We start from the raw sequence: 14782 nt of genomic DNA on the forward strand, positions 1-14782 counted from the left end.
CCTGGCTTTTATGAATCAACTACTGCGATTGTTCTCTATGGTTACACTATCATTGATTATCATTGAATTGTGAAATTCTTCTAAGAATGATTTTTTTTTGTTTTCTTAGTTCGCAGTCCAAAGCAGAGAAGAAGATCTTTATAGTTGAGGAACTTGAGCAGGAGAAAAAGAAGAAGGAAGAGAAGGTTTGACTTCTGATTTCTCACAAACATTTTCTTGGTTGCAGCTTATTTAACACTTACAAACTCATAGACTATTGTGGTTGAGATTGTGTTCAGTCAAGGGAGTGCTTAGATTGTGTTCAAAGGTAACTGCGAATCTGTGGGATTTAACTCTTACAAAAAGGTTCATTAGGAGGATCAACAACTGTTGCAGCAAGAAAATGTATGATGCCACTTGGTCGTGATAATGGTGAAATTCAGGAAGGATTACACGAAATTCGGGAAGGATTCTTAGAACTTCATGATGACCTTCATAACAAATTTAGATTTCAGGATGACTTTCATAAAATTTCTGGATATTGGTAAACACTAGGGTAACACAAAAATGATACCATTACCCTTTACTAATGGAGTTTTCTTTCTATGTTTTACATTTTTTTTAGTAATGATGAGTTTTTATGTTGAAGTTTTCTTTGTTTCATGAATTCAAATTTATTTTCATAAAATCATTATTTATAGATGGTTCCTTGATAGCTTGTAGATTACCTTCTCCTGTTCTTGTAACTTGGAAAACCAAACCAACAACATCTATCATTACTACATACGTTTAAACTTTTGTTGATAACCCAGTTATATTACACTACGGAACCTATTTTTATGCACAATAAAATATTTAGGAAGGATATCTCGCATTTTAGTAAGATCTTCATAAAAATAAAATAAAACATCATGCTAGATATTCCTATTTTCTACCTTTGTTGTAAAACACCAATATGTGCACCAAATCAAATTATTATAAATCATTAATGGAATAATATGTGAATGTGATACAATAAGGCACAAAACACATATAAAGAAATTTAAAAACACATTTTTTAAAAAATTAGGAAGGATTCAATAGCTTTTAGGAAGACAGTCTTGAATTTTAGGAAGACATTCTTGAAATTTAGGAAGGCCTTCCATAATGACGAACACAAGCTTCCACTCAAATGCCCATTTTCTCATCTTCATCATCAACTCTCTGCTTTGTTCTTGAAATATCTGCTATCATGTATATCATCAATCACTTGAGTTAGAGCTGAAAACCTTATTCAACAACATGATCAATCCATGAATTCAATTTTTGTTTTAACATTACTTCAAGAGATATCTTATATATCACATTTAAACTAATTTTGCAACACTACCAGATTGATTAACCTTAAAACCCCAAGAAACACTACCAAGTTGATCTGTGCCATTACCAAAACAATTCAAAAACTCATAGCAAGCTAGATACTTTACCAAATTCAGCCACTCCTAAACAGCTTACACTTCTTCTCAAAAGAACCATAATTCATAAGAATACTTAAACTCTCTCACACAATCTCACCATTATTTCTATCATCTTGTAGCATAAGATTCCCAGAATTCATTAGCTGAACCCAAGTTAGATTCCTAGATATTATTGCCATCAATCTGAATATAACATAAAATCATCAATCAATCTACACATAACTCCTTAAACTCAACCACATAAACAAAACGGCTAAGGTTATATTACCAGAGACACATTATGTGCCAAAGAAGCATTAACATACTTCTCTGTTTCAAACAGATTGACATTAGACTTTTCTTCATTAAACTTCAAAATCAGAATTACAATACATGGGTTCAAGCACAAACCTTAAAGCTTTCTCATCGATTTTGTTTCAGCATTATAGTTCCTTTCCTTGTCCTCTTCAACTAATCAATTGAAAAAAAAAAACAAATCAACAATTAAACACAAAACTCAATCTAAATAACTCATCTTTAAGCTATAAGAAACTCACATTGATAATAGGCACATAACGTATCCTCACAGATTCAATTACACCCAAATTACTAAATCTCCTCAAGATAACTTTTTCTTAACCTTAAATGGCAAATTCCCAACCAAAACAGTTCTAACAAGCTTACTCTCATCACCAAATCCTTCTTTTAAAACCATCGGAACAGCTACTTCATGAGCTTTCTTCCTCTGCTCACCAACCTTCTTCTCCTCATTCATCTCAATGATTCCCTCATATTCATTCCCAATCTCATCTCTCTACCTTTTTGAATCTAATCCAGTTTCTACAACAACCTCTGAATTTGTCTTTTTCCCAGAATCTGAAAATTTAATTTCTTCTCCTTTTTAGAATTTTTTCGTCTTCACAGAGAAAATTGTTTCTTCTTCATCGTTCTCCTCATTTTGTTTCTTCTCACTTTTGATTTATTGAGATTTTTTTCACCAGAAAGGGTTATTGTTGGAGAAGAGACTCGAAATCTGGAGCTTTCACCTTTAGCCACATTGCCGGAGAAGAGAGTGGTGAAAATACCTAATTTAAGTCTAAGGTTTATCGTTTGAGATTTGGCCTCCGTTTCCTTCAATTAATTTTATTATCTAAGATAAAAATATTAATATTTACTAATGCTACTTTTGGAACTTTTGAGCATGTGTGCTAACTTTGGAATAAAAACTTAAATGTGTGCTATTCTAGGGTATTTCTCTCACATTATTTTCATAATATTTTTACTCTAAAAACACCCAAATCAGTTATCCCAGATTTCATATGCCCTTACATTTTCACAACTAACAAATTAAAATAAGAAGGAAAAAATATATGTTTTGGTCATAGACAACTGTTGGGGCGTTGAAACCCAGCCTCACTCCCTCCGGCATGACTACAGTCAGCTATAGCCGGTTTATTCCGGTACGTCAACTTCACATCTTGAATTCGGATTCCGGTACACGGCTTCTTAGAGCTACAGTCAAATTTCACTCCTACTTCCGTCGCTGATGTCCCGTGTATATCCAAGAACGTTACATCGCTAATTTTCACCCCAGATACCTAATCATATATATTATATATAAACCAATTCATATTCAGGTTAACATTTGTTTTCAAATGTAACGTTATTTTAATTTGAAAGAGAAAATATAAAGTCTTTATTGAACCTGGTTAGGACAATTTTCGTTGCCGGGACAATAGTTTTGGTCAATGACGATTGGGTTTTGTACGTTGTTCATTACACAATGTTGGAAACGGATGTTCTTAGCGAATCCGTTACTGGGCCTGGCCCATGACTTTATCCTCACCCCATTCTCTGTTCCCGTAAACGTCGCCGTTTTCACTGTCACGTTCTGTACACCTGCCTCCACACTTTCTTTTCCCAAACTCCCAATGCTGCGGCATTATATAAAGTTACCAAATTAGTACCAAATAAAGGTTAGAACTGAATTAAAAAAAACGAATGAAAGGTTATTATGTAACACTCTAGTAATGTTCACCAATGGAAATAAAATTACAAGTATAATTGAATTAGTAACAAACTGATTACCTGATCCCATGGCCAGGGCCACAAGCGACGTTCTCGATCCAGAGTCCGTTAGTGCCTGGACCAATGGAAACACAATCATCTCCGGTGGAGATTTTGGAGTTGAGGATGGAGACAGTGGAGGATGACTGCACGTGGATGCCGTCAGTATTTGGACTGTTTCCGTCAGCCGAAATTTTGAATCTGTCGAGCTTTACGTTACGGCAGCCGTTGATCACGACGTGAAACATCTGACTGTTGAGTGACGTCAGCCCGGAGACCAACACGTTGATTGAGTTCTGAATCCCTATGCTCTGTTTGGAAAAATTTAATTTGTTGCTCTCACGTGTCAATTACATTTTTATCCAAATATAATAATAGTGTATACATCAATGACTCTATGATTGGTAGACACATGTGAATGAAGATTCTACTTTAATTAACGCCCTAAGAAGTCAACTAAACATAACATATTTATTTATACTTGTCCTTACCATTCCATTGCTATGCATGGATGTAACTTGTAACTTATGTTAGCGGGAAAGTAGAGAAAACAAAATTACGGAAAATGCAAATTTTGGATCGTGCTAGCGGAATTGGCGGAACTTTAAGAAAACGGCGTACTTATTCTATTTTATAAATCTATTTTACCTAAGAATATGCTTTTAAATAGTTTCAACAATTTCAAGTTTGGAATATATGTAAGAAAAAATTATAATTTTTTTAAGTTTATAGATTTACCCTTTAAATTTTTATGTCAAAGATAAACTTTTTTCCCTTTTGAAACAAAACTTTCACCACTTTTACTCATTTTGTTGATCAGAATTAGTATCAATGTTGTCCATTTTGTAGGTAGGCACAATCTAATTAATTATAAACGCTAGCTATACAGTAAATGGATAATTCACAAACAACAAGAAAAGGCGTTAAAATGGTAAATTCTTACCGTAGCGCCACTAGGGCAACTCTTGCCGGATTTCTTGCAAGACCATAGAGAAGTTCCTTGAGCGTCAAGAACTCCTCCGTAGACAGAGAGGCCGTCGAGATGTTGGAAGAAAATCCAATAGTTTTTACCACCAATGACTCGATAATCCGATGGTGCCACAAGTGTACCTTGTATACGGACCGTGACGGACTTGCGTTTACACTTGGCACCGTCAAAAACAATGCTTCTTAATAAAAACCGTCCTTTAGGTACCAATATGGTGACCGGCTTGACCGAGGCGCAGGCTTTCGCCCACACGGCGGTTAAGGCCTTTGTGGAGTCGGTTTTGCCGTCGGGTTTGGCTCCGTAAGAGAGGATATTGTAAGTTTGAGCTGAGGACGATGAGATCGATAGGAGAAAGAGAAGAAGTATGATAAGTGAAGAAGGCATTGTTTAAAGAGAGAGAGAGATGGAGAAGTTGATTAATAGTGGTGGTGGGTGTGTGTGGGAATTTGAAACGGTTTAGTGGAGGGTATATATAGTATTTGCGTATCTATGAAAGGGACTTTTATATTTTTTTTTTTGTAGATTAATATTTTTTCTCATACTTTTTACCTTTTCAGTTGGGAATAGGTAAGATTAATATGTTGATCCAAAAGAAAAATTAATATATGCGTTTTCTTTTCCTAATACTTGTATTTTAAAATTTATTGTAGTATTCTTAGATTGTTTTATTTAATTTATATTTTTATCTTTGAATTATTTGGAATTCATATATTGCAGTGCTTATAATTTTCTATTGTTTCTTTAATTATGTCAAATTAATTTTCTTCTAATTTTTTCAATGGTTGGTTATAAACTTTTTTTTTTCAAACATAATTGTTGACATTATTCATTCATTCAATCCCAATGGGAGATAACGAGTAGAAGCTCATCAACCTAATAGATATATAAAATAGGCTAATCAAACACAAGATTACAACAAACATAGATAGATAAATTAGAAAACCATAAATTGTTGTTGATAGATCCATAGGAGCTCAAAGACTTAAAGACTGTTTAACCTTAAATCTGAACGCGCGAGAAAGTTTGATATTAAAATTGATTTTCTTGAATAGTTTATTTATTTGAGTGGTTTGTCAAGTGATGATTGGCAACATATTTTGTTTTGTCAAATTTCAGAATATTGCAAGTTGTAGATTTGAATTTTCAGGAGTTGGTTGTGGGTTATTATCATGACCTCTAGTCTCTACTATGCTAAAAAAAATCAGACTGTTTTATTTTCATAGTATCGTGAGTAAATGCATGATCATTTAATAGGTGTTATGATTTCATATAGTAACTAGCTAATGACGAAATTCATGTAATCGGATACACAACAATTTATCTGTTTATTCAAATGTGTACGTAACTTTTGTCCGAGTTCTTACGATTTTTAGAGTAGAACTCATCAAACGTGTTCCTACATTAAAACCATCTATGTTATATTTTGATAATAAATAACTGAAAAAAGCAAGTGGAAATGGTCAGGGACAGTGCATGTTGATGGCAGGGAGCATAAGATCAAAGCATGTGACGACTCAAATTGGTAGTAACCGATTTCGCTTTAATTATCAATAAAACGTTACACGATCCCAATTATTTAAAAAAGCAGGGCAAGGAATTTACGGATCCATGCATATATTTAATTAAAATAATTAGAGCAATTAAAGAATGAAATAATGTACGGGTCATACGGAACCAAACATGAGTGGGAAACGTGACAAGTGGAGGATTAAACGGAGAAGCAATTGGCCAATAACAACATATCGCAAGTATATATTTTGAGGGGGATGATTTGATAATCACATTCACATGCATGGCCATGGCCAAACAATTCAGAAAAATGTGATGTTTTGTCAATCACAACACATTTATTGCCGCATGCCGTGTTATTAGGATCACGAAATGTAATTTTATTATATCGAACTAAAGTCTAAAGTGTTGATGAACTTAAACCATAAGAAGAAGCATTTCCCTGTTATGTTGAGTTCCTGTTTCTCCTTTCATTCAAGATTCCGATTATATCTCCATCTTCGTTAGGCGTTCACAACATAACCCTCAAGTTAATATGTAGTTGGCTAAAAATAAAAACAATCGGTGGCCTAAGGATAGGTAGAGAGGCCTTTTAAAGTTAATTTTAGTTAGCTATATATAAACCGTTGGCCTACGAATACGTAGAGAGACTATAGAGACCTACATTGTAAAGGGATAAGAAGAAATTAAAATTTGGGAAAACTTGTATTGCCAAACAAGTTTAAACCTAGTATATTTTTAACGATCGAATGATATAGGATACAAACAATTTCGTCTAAGAAACAAAAACAATTTATACTTTATAAAGTATTGACCAAAACAAAAACAATTGCTAGAAATTAAACAGTTTAGTATTATGTTTTTGTGTTGTTACTGTGTTAGTAATAGAGAGACCTATGTGTATTTTTTGGTTTAGCTCCAATTAGAAATGCGCTTCTTACGGCTAGAAATAAGCCAAACAGGCACAGTCTACAAAAGATGACTTATCTCCACCGTCCAACTCCCACATCAGATAAATTCGTTTCTCTCAGGACGAAGAGTCACCTTATGATGGATAAGCCAATGTAACGAAACTTCTTTAGCCACAAACTATCTTAAAAATGATAGAGACATCCTATAAAGCCAATCGAAAATTTAGAATGTATGACAAAGAATAGGTTGTGTATGTGTAGATGAGGATTCCTAATTTACAATTGGAGCTTGTCTTTCTCCAAATCCATCTTTAAAGAAGAAGATGAACAAAAACAGTAAGAAGACTGAAGACGTGGGAAAACTGAAACCAATCAATCAATCGAGGTAGAAGAGAGTAACAATCTTCCGGAGATTTTTGGCTTCTTGACATGTTTCCATGAGAAGCTTACTGTCATGAAACGCAAAGCAGATGATTTGTTGCACTTGTGATATGATGTCCATGTTACAAAGCCTGTAAAACGATTTTCAAGTTAACTTACTTAAAGATACGTCTCAGAAGATTTATTCTACAATGTTTCACTATATCGTAATGCCATCTTCTTCACGGTTTTGCTACTGTATGTATGAGCTAGTTAGTGACAAACCTGCTGGCTTCTAGTAATGGTAAATGGTCGTTGTGAGGCTTTTCTATCACGTTTTGTACCTGTTGCAGACATAACAAAGGAGACTCAGTTGAACTCTAGCATAACCAAGAATGGATGAGATTCAAATTTATAGATGTTAAGATTTGGGATATTTGAAGACAATGCAGTTGGGAGCAAGCAGAATTGTGAAACTAGTCTCTTACTTTTGACAGTAGTTCCTGGCTCTCAGGAGGTTGTTTTTTAAGACTTTGAGGTAAGATAACGGTGAGAAGCTCTGGTCTTTCTGCTCTAAGTGCACCTCTTATAACAGCTGCATTGGTTCCAGATGCACCTGAAGTGTATATATGGTTTTTCTGCAAGATAAATCATAGGGGAAGAAGATGGGTTATAAGATGTGTGGTGGACCAAACATATGATTCAGAAGTTGTAGCCAGGCCAATGTCTTACAGTTATAACCATAGCATAGCTGAGAATCTGAATGAGCTCTTGATGCATGAAACCCATATTTCTTGTTCCAAAGAAGCCAATTGATCTAGGTCCTTGTTGCTGTATAGCCAACAGCTCCTGCAAATTTTCACATAATGGTTACAACCTAAAATGCTAGAAAAACATTTGATCTTCTTCCATCGTATTTTGTCTATGAAAATTAGGTATGGACTTACTTGTATATAATCCACATCAGGGGTTGGTTGTAGCTCTGACACAGTAACTGAACCAGGTCCTTCAACGATAGCCTGAGCCTGAGTTGGAATCCTGAGTGCGGTAGTGGTGGTGTCTTCATCAGATTCAAACCTACATGTCACATTGTCTTCTTTGCTAATCCAAATATCTTCTACGTCGTCCTCTTGATCCCTCGTGTGTTCAGGAAAGCACTATATATATACCAGCACAACATAGAAACAGAGAGCCCCTGGGAGTAAATCATAAGTGAAAAACCAAATGCAATAGCTGATGATATAAGAAACAAAGAGTATGACACAGAGAGATTGAGATGTTGTGACCATAACTTCTGCGCTCATTAAATCTTCTGTTCCAAGAAAACTAAACTTAACAACAACTTCATCATGAATCTGTAGCACCAAACAAAAGAGACCACAGAGTTCTTAATTGCAATCAACAATGAATTGGCACCACAGCTACAGGGATACTATACAATTCAACCTCTATACTAATAAGTAAAAACAAGTCACCAACATATTGATAAGGCGAATCAATTTCGAATCAAAAGGCCGTAAGAGAGAATCAGAAAAAATACCATGGGAATAGAGGAGGGAGAGGAGGATCTAAATCGGCGTCGTCTAACAGAGAAAAGCGACGAAGAATAAGAAGGAGATTGGGAAGAACACGAAGTAGAGGAAGAGGAACGACGGCGATAGAAATTAGGGTTATCGGATCGGAACGGAGAAGGTAGCGATGTTGTTGTAAGAGGTAACAGAAGCTTCAAAGGTAGAGCCGAACTCATCTCCACCAACCAAGTAAACGTACGACGATTTAGTTCTCTTCGAAGAAGATTTTAACAGAGAGCAATCAAAGATTCCTTCAAAAAATTTTGATTATCTCAGGTGAAAAATCGTCGGGTTTATGATAAAGAAGAAGAAGAAGATAAACACAACAACGTTGAAATCGGAAGACGAAGAAGAAGAAAGCTAACAACAAGGTGAACAGTGAAGAAGAGATGATTGACATATTTTACCAAATTAATTTCCGGTTTAGCTTTGGTTTAGTTAATTAACCGCACATTGGATTATTCAAGCTAGCATTGGTCCGTTTATGAAAGAAAGAAAGCAAAACTTTTCTAACTCCATCTAATTCCATGTAACAAAATTTTTGTTTTTGTTTTATGAAGTAGAAATTTTAGTAAGATCACTCTCTTGTGGATCTTTGAAGTTAACCCTTCCCTTCCATTATATACCAACCATCTCGGTTTTTTTTGGTCAGACAGCTCCGGTTCACTGAGGATGAACAATTACCGGTTTTCCCCGCCCCAAAGAGAATCCCTTTGTGCCATCTGGCATTCGTGGTCCTGGTGGTGGCTGTTGCTGTTGCTTCCCCATGCTCACTTGATGATCTGTGTTGTTGTTGTTCATTTGGTAATTCAGGTTCTGCTTTGAATTTTCGTTTTGGTTTTGACTTCTTCCTCGTCCTTGTCCACCACGGTTATGCCCTCTTCTCTTCTTGTCTCCTTGTTCCTCCTCCTCTCCCTGTTCATGTAAATAAATAAAGCTGAGAATATCAGGAGAAGAAAAACTTAACCTCAAGTTTCAAGTGCTTTTGTCTGTCTACTTACATGACCATCCCTTTCTCCACCACAATCTTCAAACTTTTTATCATCATCATCTTCTTCCTTTCTTCCTCCTTCTTGAAGAACATGTTTTGGCTCTTTCGTCTATAGATGACCAAACACAACAATAAGCGATTGGAACTCTGGCGAATACTATTAAGTGCTGTTTATATCTCTAAACAATGTTTTATGTACCTGATCCTGCAGCATCAACCGTACCCTAAGACCACTCCTCCAATTTCTTTCTTCATTTAATTCAGCAACCTGCAAAAATAACATTAGCCTATACAAGTTATCACATTTGTCAAAGGAGAAATAACACTGTTTAGTATGGGACTAGACCACAAGAGACTTACTGCTCTCTCTGCCAGCTCAACTGTCTCATACTCAACAAAGGCGTGGACCTATTTATACAAAACAAGGTAACGAAACATCAATTTTGCATAACAGCAGCACAAAATGCAGCAGCTTCCCCTATTTTCAAAACCAAAAAAAACAACATAGCGAGCATCTTAGTCACCTTGTTACTGAAATCAGTGTTAGCTGATCTAGCTGCTGATGGAAAACTATAGCCAGAGTTTTGTGGCTGGCAGGTCCGAATGTGCTTCACACTGAAAAATTAAATGATCAAATTTCAGAGACTCTGCAAAAATCGCAGCTGGTCTAGGAAAAACAAGAAGTAATTCTTCGGTTTATAACATAGATTAGCAATACCTTCCAACAGCTGAGAAAATCTTCATGAGATTATGGTAGCAATGATCCGCAGGTAGATTTCCGGCAATCACTATTCGGGACTGGATAATATGATAAAGTTGTCATTACAAAGCAAGTACATAATCAAAGTTTCTCATAGTTAGAAGCTACAAAATTTTGCTAGATGCAAATTTCACAAATGTGAAGTAATGGAAATGTCATAGAGTGATTGAAGGAAGCTCTACATATATAATAACAGAATGAATGAAATGAACTACCTGTAACTCTTCAAGAGCAATTTTGGTAATGGGATATATGCGTCTCACTTTCTGTTCATCTTCACTAACAACCTGAAAAGAGAGTTAAAAGTTAAACCTAAGTTCTTGATGCTTAATCTATCAGACGAATTTGGATTGAGTAGCCAAGAAGAAACAAATGAAATAAAATTAGTAGCATAAGGGTACCCACAAGCTTTGAGGAGTTTTGTAGCACTGTGGCAAGCTGGGAGACACTGTTGATGAATGATTTAATTTTGTTGAAAGATGCAACTACATGTACAGGCACTGAAAGTAACAACACCAATAAACTAAGTTTCTGAGAGATAAGTTCCAGAATGAAACATCATTGTTGAAATAGAACAGACTAAGATTGACCAAACCAAAAGCACAATGGATCACAAATCGAGAGAAATCAAAAAAACTTTAAAGGGTTTCTAAATCGATGAGTTAGCAATAGACATCTCCTTACCATATCCTTGAGGGTCCTTGCTGATAAATCTCATCAAAAGATCTGTTGTGGCCAAGTTCAAGTCGCCGAAATAGTATTCTACCTGACATTAAAACGTCGAAGCAAAGCAGAGATTTTTTTATCTAGGATACTTGATTATGGTCATAAACGGATAAGAAAGGAGTAAAGGTTGAAGCTTTAACCTGTTTCACTATCTTCTGGACTGTATCCTCAGGTAAACCACTCTTAGGATCAATGGAAACAGAAGCTCCAGTTTCGGGTTGCTCCTTCTTCTTACGGTCTCTCCGCCGCTCGTGAGGTCCAGTAAACAGAGGCGGAGGAGGGTGGTGGTGGTACATATGAGGAGGAGGCGGAGGTGGGATCATCATCCTCGGCTGAGCAGGAACAAACTCCGGAGCATTAGCGTTGAGGCGACTTGAGAGCGGAGGAGGAGCTGGGGAATGAGACAGATCATCGGATTGAAGAGGAGGAGTAAAGGAATCTAGGGGTTTTTGATCAGCCATACTTGGTGATGAGAGATTACAACGGGACAAATTAGGGTTTAGTGAGTGAAGGATTTAGCAATCAAAGAGATTAGTGGGAAAGAAGAGCAAAGACGCTCTGTTTTTTTTTTCTTCTTCTTTTTTTTTTTTTTTTTGCTTATCTTCGCCTATTTATATGCCTCCATGTTTTTATTAATCCATCAATGTCAATCCTATTACAAGTTTTAATTTTGGTAATCAGTAGTAGATTGATTTATGAGTAGTCTCTACAGTATCTAAAATTAATTAGCATCTTTTTAACCAGAAGTTTCAGCAACTCATTATTTTTTTCTCTAGATTAGATAATAGTAGTAATTAAAGAATCAAATTTTTGACTACTTGATGACTTCTTCTTGGTCGAATAACTATTGTTCTCAGCCGTCATGATGCTATAGTAAGATATTTTGCTACTTTACATACTTAAAAAAAGGAAATTTTAATATGAAAATTGAAATCTTTCAAACTATTAACTTAGTTACTAATATGAAATCTTGAAAACTAGTATTAAATTTATATCTATGTGGAGTATGAGGTTTTTTAAAAATTAGAAAAATGAAAGGAGAAATTAACACTAAAAACAATGAAATCCCATAAAATATAAATTCAACAAATATAGTTAATAAAAATAACTCTTAAATCCCAGCAGTGATATAATATAGCCAATGAAAAGAATACATTTTAGTTATAGTTAACAGAAAAGAAAAGAAATTTGAAAAATTAACCATTTTTTTTTTTGTGCAACAACCATTTTCTAAAGTATAAAAAGGGAAAAGAAAGATAGACAAAATAAAAATTGATGGAAGGTATGTATTGAGTAATAACCAAACCACTACCCAACCCAATAAACCTTCCTATTCGTCCCAACCTCCACACACACAAACACAACACATATTTACAAAAACCCTTTCCCCTTTCCTCTCTTCTTCTTGTTTTGCCTTTTTACTATTGTTCTTTCTTTCTTCAACAATCATACATATATATACACACACAAAAAAAAAGAAACGAGAGAGCAACGAAAAGAAGAAAGGAACCAAATGGATGGTTTGATTCCTATGGCGTTTAAGGCTATGAAGAAAAACATGACTCGTCGGCGTTACGAGTGTCTCTCTTCCTCAGCCGGCACCACTAAAGGGTACTCCTACGACGACTACGACCACTTCCCTTTCGCCGCTAAACCTGATCACTCCGTTGTATCTCAACCTTCCTCGTCTTTTGACCATATAGAGATGAAAAACGTTGGTGTTCAACAATGTCACCGCCGTGGCTGGTCGGTTGGAGATTTCTCTTCTATGTCTTGTCGGGAAGGTAGAAGATCATCTGGCGCCGACGGTGGCGGAGATATCGGTTGTTCCCCGTCACGGCGAGGACAGCTTGTGAGGAATAGAAGCCATAGATTGTTCTCTTGTGTCTCAGGTGAATAATTTATCCATCCAAAGAATTAAATAAAACTAAACAAAATGTTTATTTGCATGATCTTGTTTTGTGTTATGATGGGTGAAAGTCTGAAGTCGTCGGGGGAAAGAATGCAAATTTTGTACTTCCGGGTGATTTTCCGATATTGATGTGTAAAGTTTTGGGGTTTAGTTTGATATTTACATTAATTTGTGGCTCTATACCAAAAAGGGAAGAAAACTTTAGCCAGTGCATTATCGAAATATTTTACTATGTTTCCAAAAGTCTTCACCTAATAGTGTACAGTTGACGATGCGCTGTTACACGGTGTTAGTTTGAGACTTTGCGTCGTAAGAACGTGTTCACTAATGAAATATAAATTTATTTGTTTAATTTAAAATTTAAAGATGGCTAACTTTTAACGTTCTTATTATTGAAAAGATACGAGTATTATTATTTTATGTTGTTTAATTTTGACTAACTATGATATTTCTTAAGTATGTATTATCTTACATGCAAAACTATAGTTTTAACTTGGAGTGACAAATTGAGTCTTTTGGGTATAGAAATTAGAAACATCCTAAATAGAGCTTCCCAAGAGTTGAAGCAATACGCAACTCGACCGATCCAAGGGTTAATAATGGGGCCACTCGACTTAGCTAGTTAATGCTAACATGCCAAACAGTTTTACTCCCTCTGTTTCATATTAAGTGTCATTTTAGACTGATTATTTTGTTACAAAATAAGTGTCATTTTGTATTTCCAATGTAAATGTTTGGTAAATTTTCCAATTTTATCCCTACTATATAGAGGGAGTAACTTTTAAGAATTATTCTGAATCTGATCTTTTCCTTCTAGAAATAAGGAATCTAGTGGAACCAGAGCACAAATAAATGCTATGAAAGTCAACAACTATACATACATACATCAAAGAAGTAGCTAACCATAACAACTTAAAGACTTGTTTCGTTGACTTTTTTTGGTCCCATTTCTCCACAACCACAGCTTCGACGTATGTAACTATCTTAGTTCGACTATGAGCATTGATTGTCATTTTAACACTTGTCTATTTTCTTTACAGATATCATACATCGTTCTCCACACAAAACCCATAAACTGAAATATTCAAATTCAATTGTAGTAGTCTTGCTTTAAATTTCAAGATATAGAAACCCTGTAGCTTTACATATTTCAATCCAGTGAGCTTCAGAGATTTAGGGATTCCTCTTCAAATATGTGACGACTGCAAATACGAGACCATAGATTCTTTACTAAGCTGTGACGACTGCAAAAAAAAAAAAAGAGAACAAAACCATGTCAGAGAAGCTACAAACTTAGAAACAAATCCCTAAGAAGCTTTTCTAGGTGATGCAAACTACTTCTTGAGCTACTTTGACGATACAAAATGGTCACAAAGATGCTAAAAATATCATCAAGATTTCAAGAGGCGATGCAAAACCACGAAAACGTTTGTTGATGGTCATCTAAACGAATCGATCAACACGAGGATGACCGATATGCATAGATGTCCATCAACAAACACATTCAAGGGTTGCAAAAGAGAAAAGAAAAAAAACCTTGTAATGTTCATGGAAGTTAAAAGATGTATAAAA

The 14782-nt window shown here is 35.3% G+C and overlaps 4 protein-coding genes and 1 long non-coding RNA gene across 7 annotated transcripts; 1 reads left to right on the plus strand and 4 right to left on the minus strand.

Annotated features, from left to right (window-relative positions):
* Nucleotides 1-2628: 2628 nt before the first annotated feature.
* Nucleotides 2629-4909, minus strand: LOC104788242 (polygalacturonase-like). Its single transcript, XM_019246169.2, has 4 exons — nucleotides 4426-4909; nucleotides 3504-3793; nucleotides 3121-3349; nucleotides 2629-3013 (listed from the first exon to the last, which is right to left on the minus strand). The coding sequence occupies exons 1-4, from the start codon at nucleotides 4852-4854 to the stop codon at nucleotides 2795-2797; spliced, it is 1167 nt and encodes a 388-aa protein (XP_019101714.2). The 5' UTR covers nucleotides 4855-4909; the 3' UTR covers nucleotides 2629-2794.
* A 2147-nt stretch (nucleotides 4910-7056) lies between these two features.
* Nucleotides 7057-9198, minus strand: LOC104788243 (uncharacterized). 3 transcript variants are annotated; one of them, XM_019246172.2, is made up of 7 exons: nucleotides 8791-9198; nucleotides 8543-8605; nucleotides 8198-8407; nucleotides 7983-8099; nucleotides 7739-7888; nucleotides 7536-7594; nucleotides 7057-7402 (listed from the first exon to the last, which is right to left on the minus strand). In XM_019246172.2, the coding sequence occupies exons 1-7, from the start codon at nucleotides 8995-8997 to the stop codon at nucleotides 7267-7269; spliced, it is 942 nt and encodes a 313-aa protein (XP_019101717.2). In that variant the 5' UTR covers nucleotides 8998-9198; the 3' UTR covers nucleotides 7057-7266. The 3 variants fall into 3 exon arrangements, with proteins under 3 accessions (XP_019101717.2, XP_019101716.2, XP_010512275.2); XM_019246171.2 differs by having other exon boundaries at nucleotides 8537-8605; XM_010513973.3 differs by lacking the exon at nucleotides 8543-8605.
* A 104-nt stretch (nucleotides 9199-9302) lies between these two features.
* Nucleotides 9303-11940, minus strand: LOC104788244 (la-related protein 6B). Its single transcript, XM_010513974.3, has 10 exons — nucleotides 11439-11940; nucleotides 11257-11338; nucleotides 10978-11072; nucleotides 10788-10859; nucleotides 10531-10610; nucleotides 10337-10427; nucleotides 10173-10220; nucleotides 10012-10080; nucleotides 9823-9921; nucleotides 9303-9736 (listed from the first exon to the last, which is right to left on the minus strand). The coding sequence occupies exons 1-10, from the start codon at nucleotides 11757-11759 to the stop codon at nucleotides 9485-9487; spliced, it is 1209 nt and encodes a 402-aa protein (XP_010512276.1). The 5' UTR covers nucleotides 11760-11940; the 3' UTR covers nucleotides 9303-9484.
* Nucleotides 11941-12491: 551 nt separating this feature from the next.
* On the plus strand, nucleotides 12492-13418 carry LOC104788247 (uncharacterized). The gene has a single exon (XM_010513979.2). It carries the CDS (start codon nucleotides 12812-12814, stop codon nucleotides 13196-13198), a length of 387 nt encoding a protein of 128 aa, XP_010512281.1. The 5' UTR covers nucleotides 12492-12811; the 3' UTR covers nucleotides 13199-13418.
* An 866-nt stretch (nucleotides 13419-14284) lies between these two features.
* LOC147944988 (uncharacterized) lies at nucleotides 14285-14684 on the minus strand. The gene is made up of 2 exons (XR_015558014.1): nucleotides 14549-14684; nucleotides 14285-14454 (listed from the first exon to the last, which is right to left on the minus strand). It is a non-coding gene; the product is annotated as an uncharacterized LOC147944988 (long non-coding RNA).
* Nucleotides 14685-14782: the final 98 nt, after the last annotated feature.

This window comes from Camelina sativa, chromosome 5 (genome assembly GCF_030686135.1).
Source record: "Camelina sativa cultivar CO46 ecotype springtype chromosome 5, ASM3068613v1".
Taxonomy (NCBI): Eukaryota; Viridiplantae; Streptophyta; class Magnoliopsida; order Brassicales; family Brassicaceae; genus Camelina; species Camelina sativa.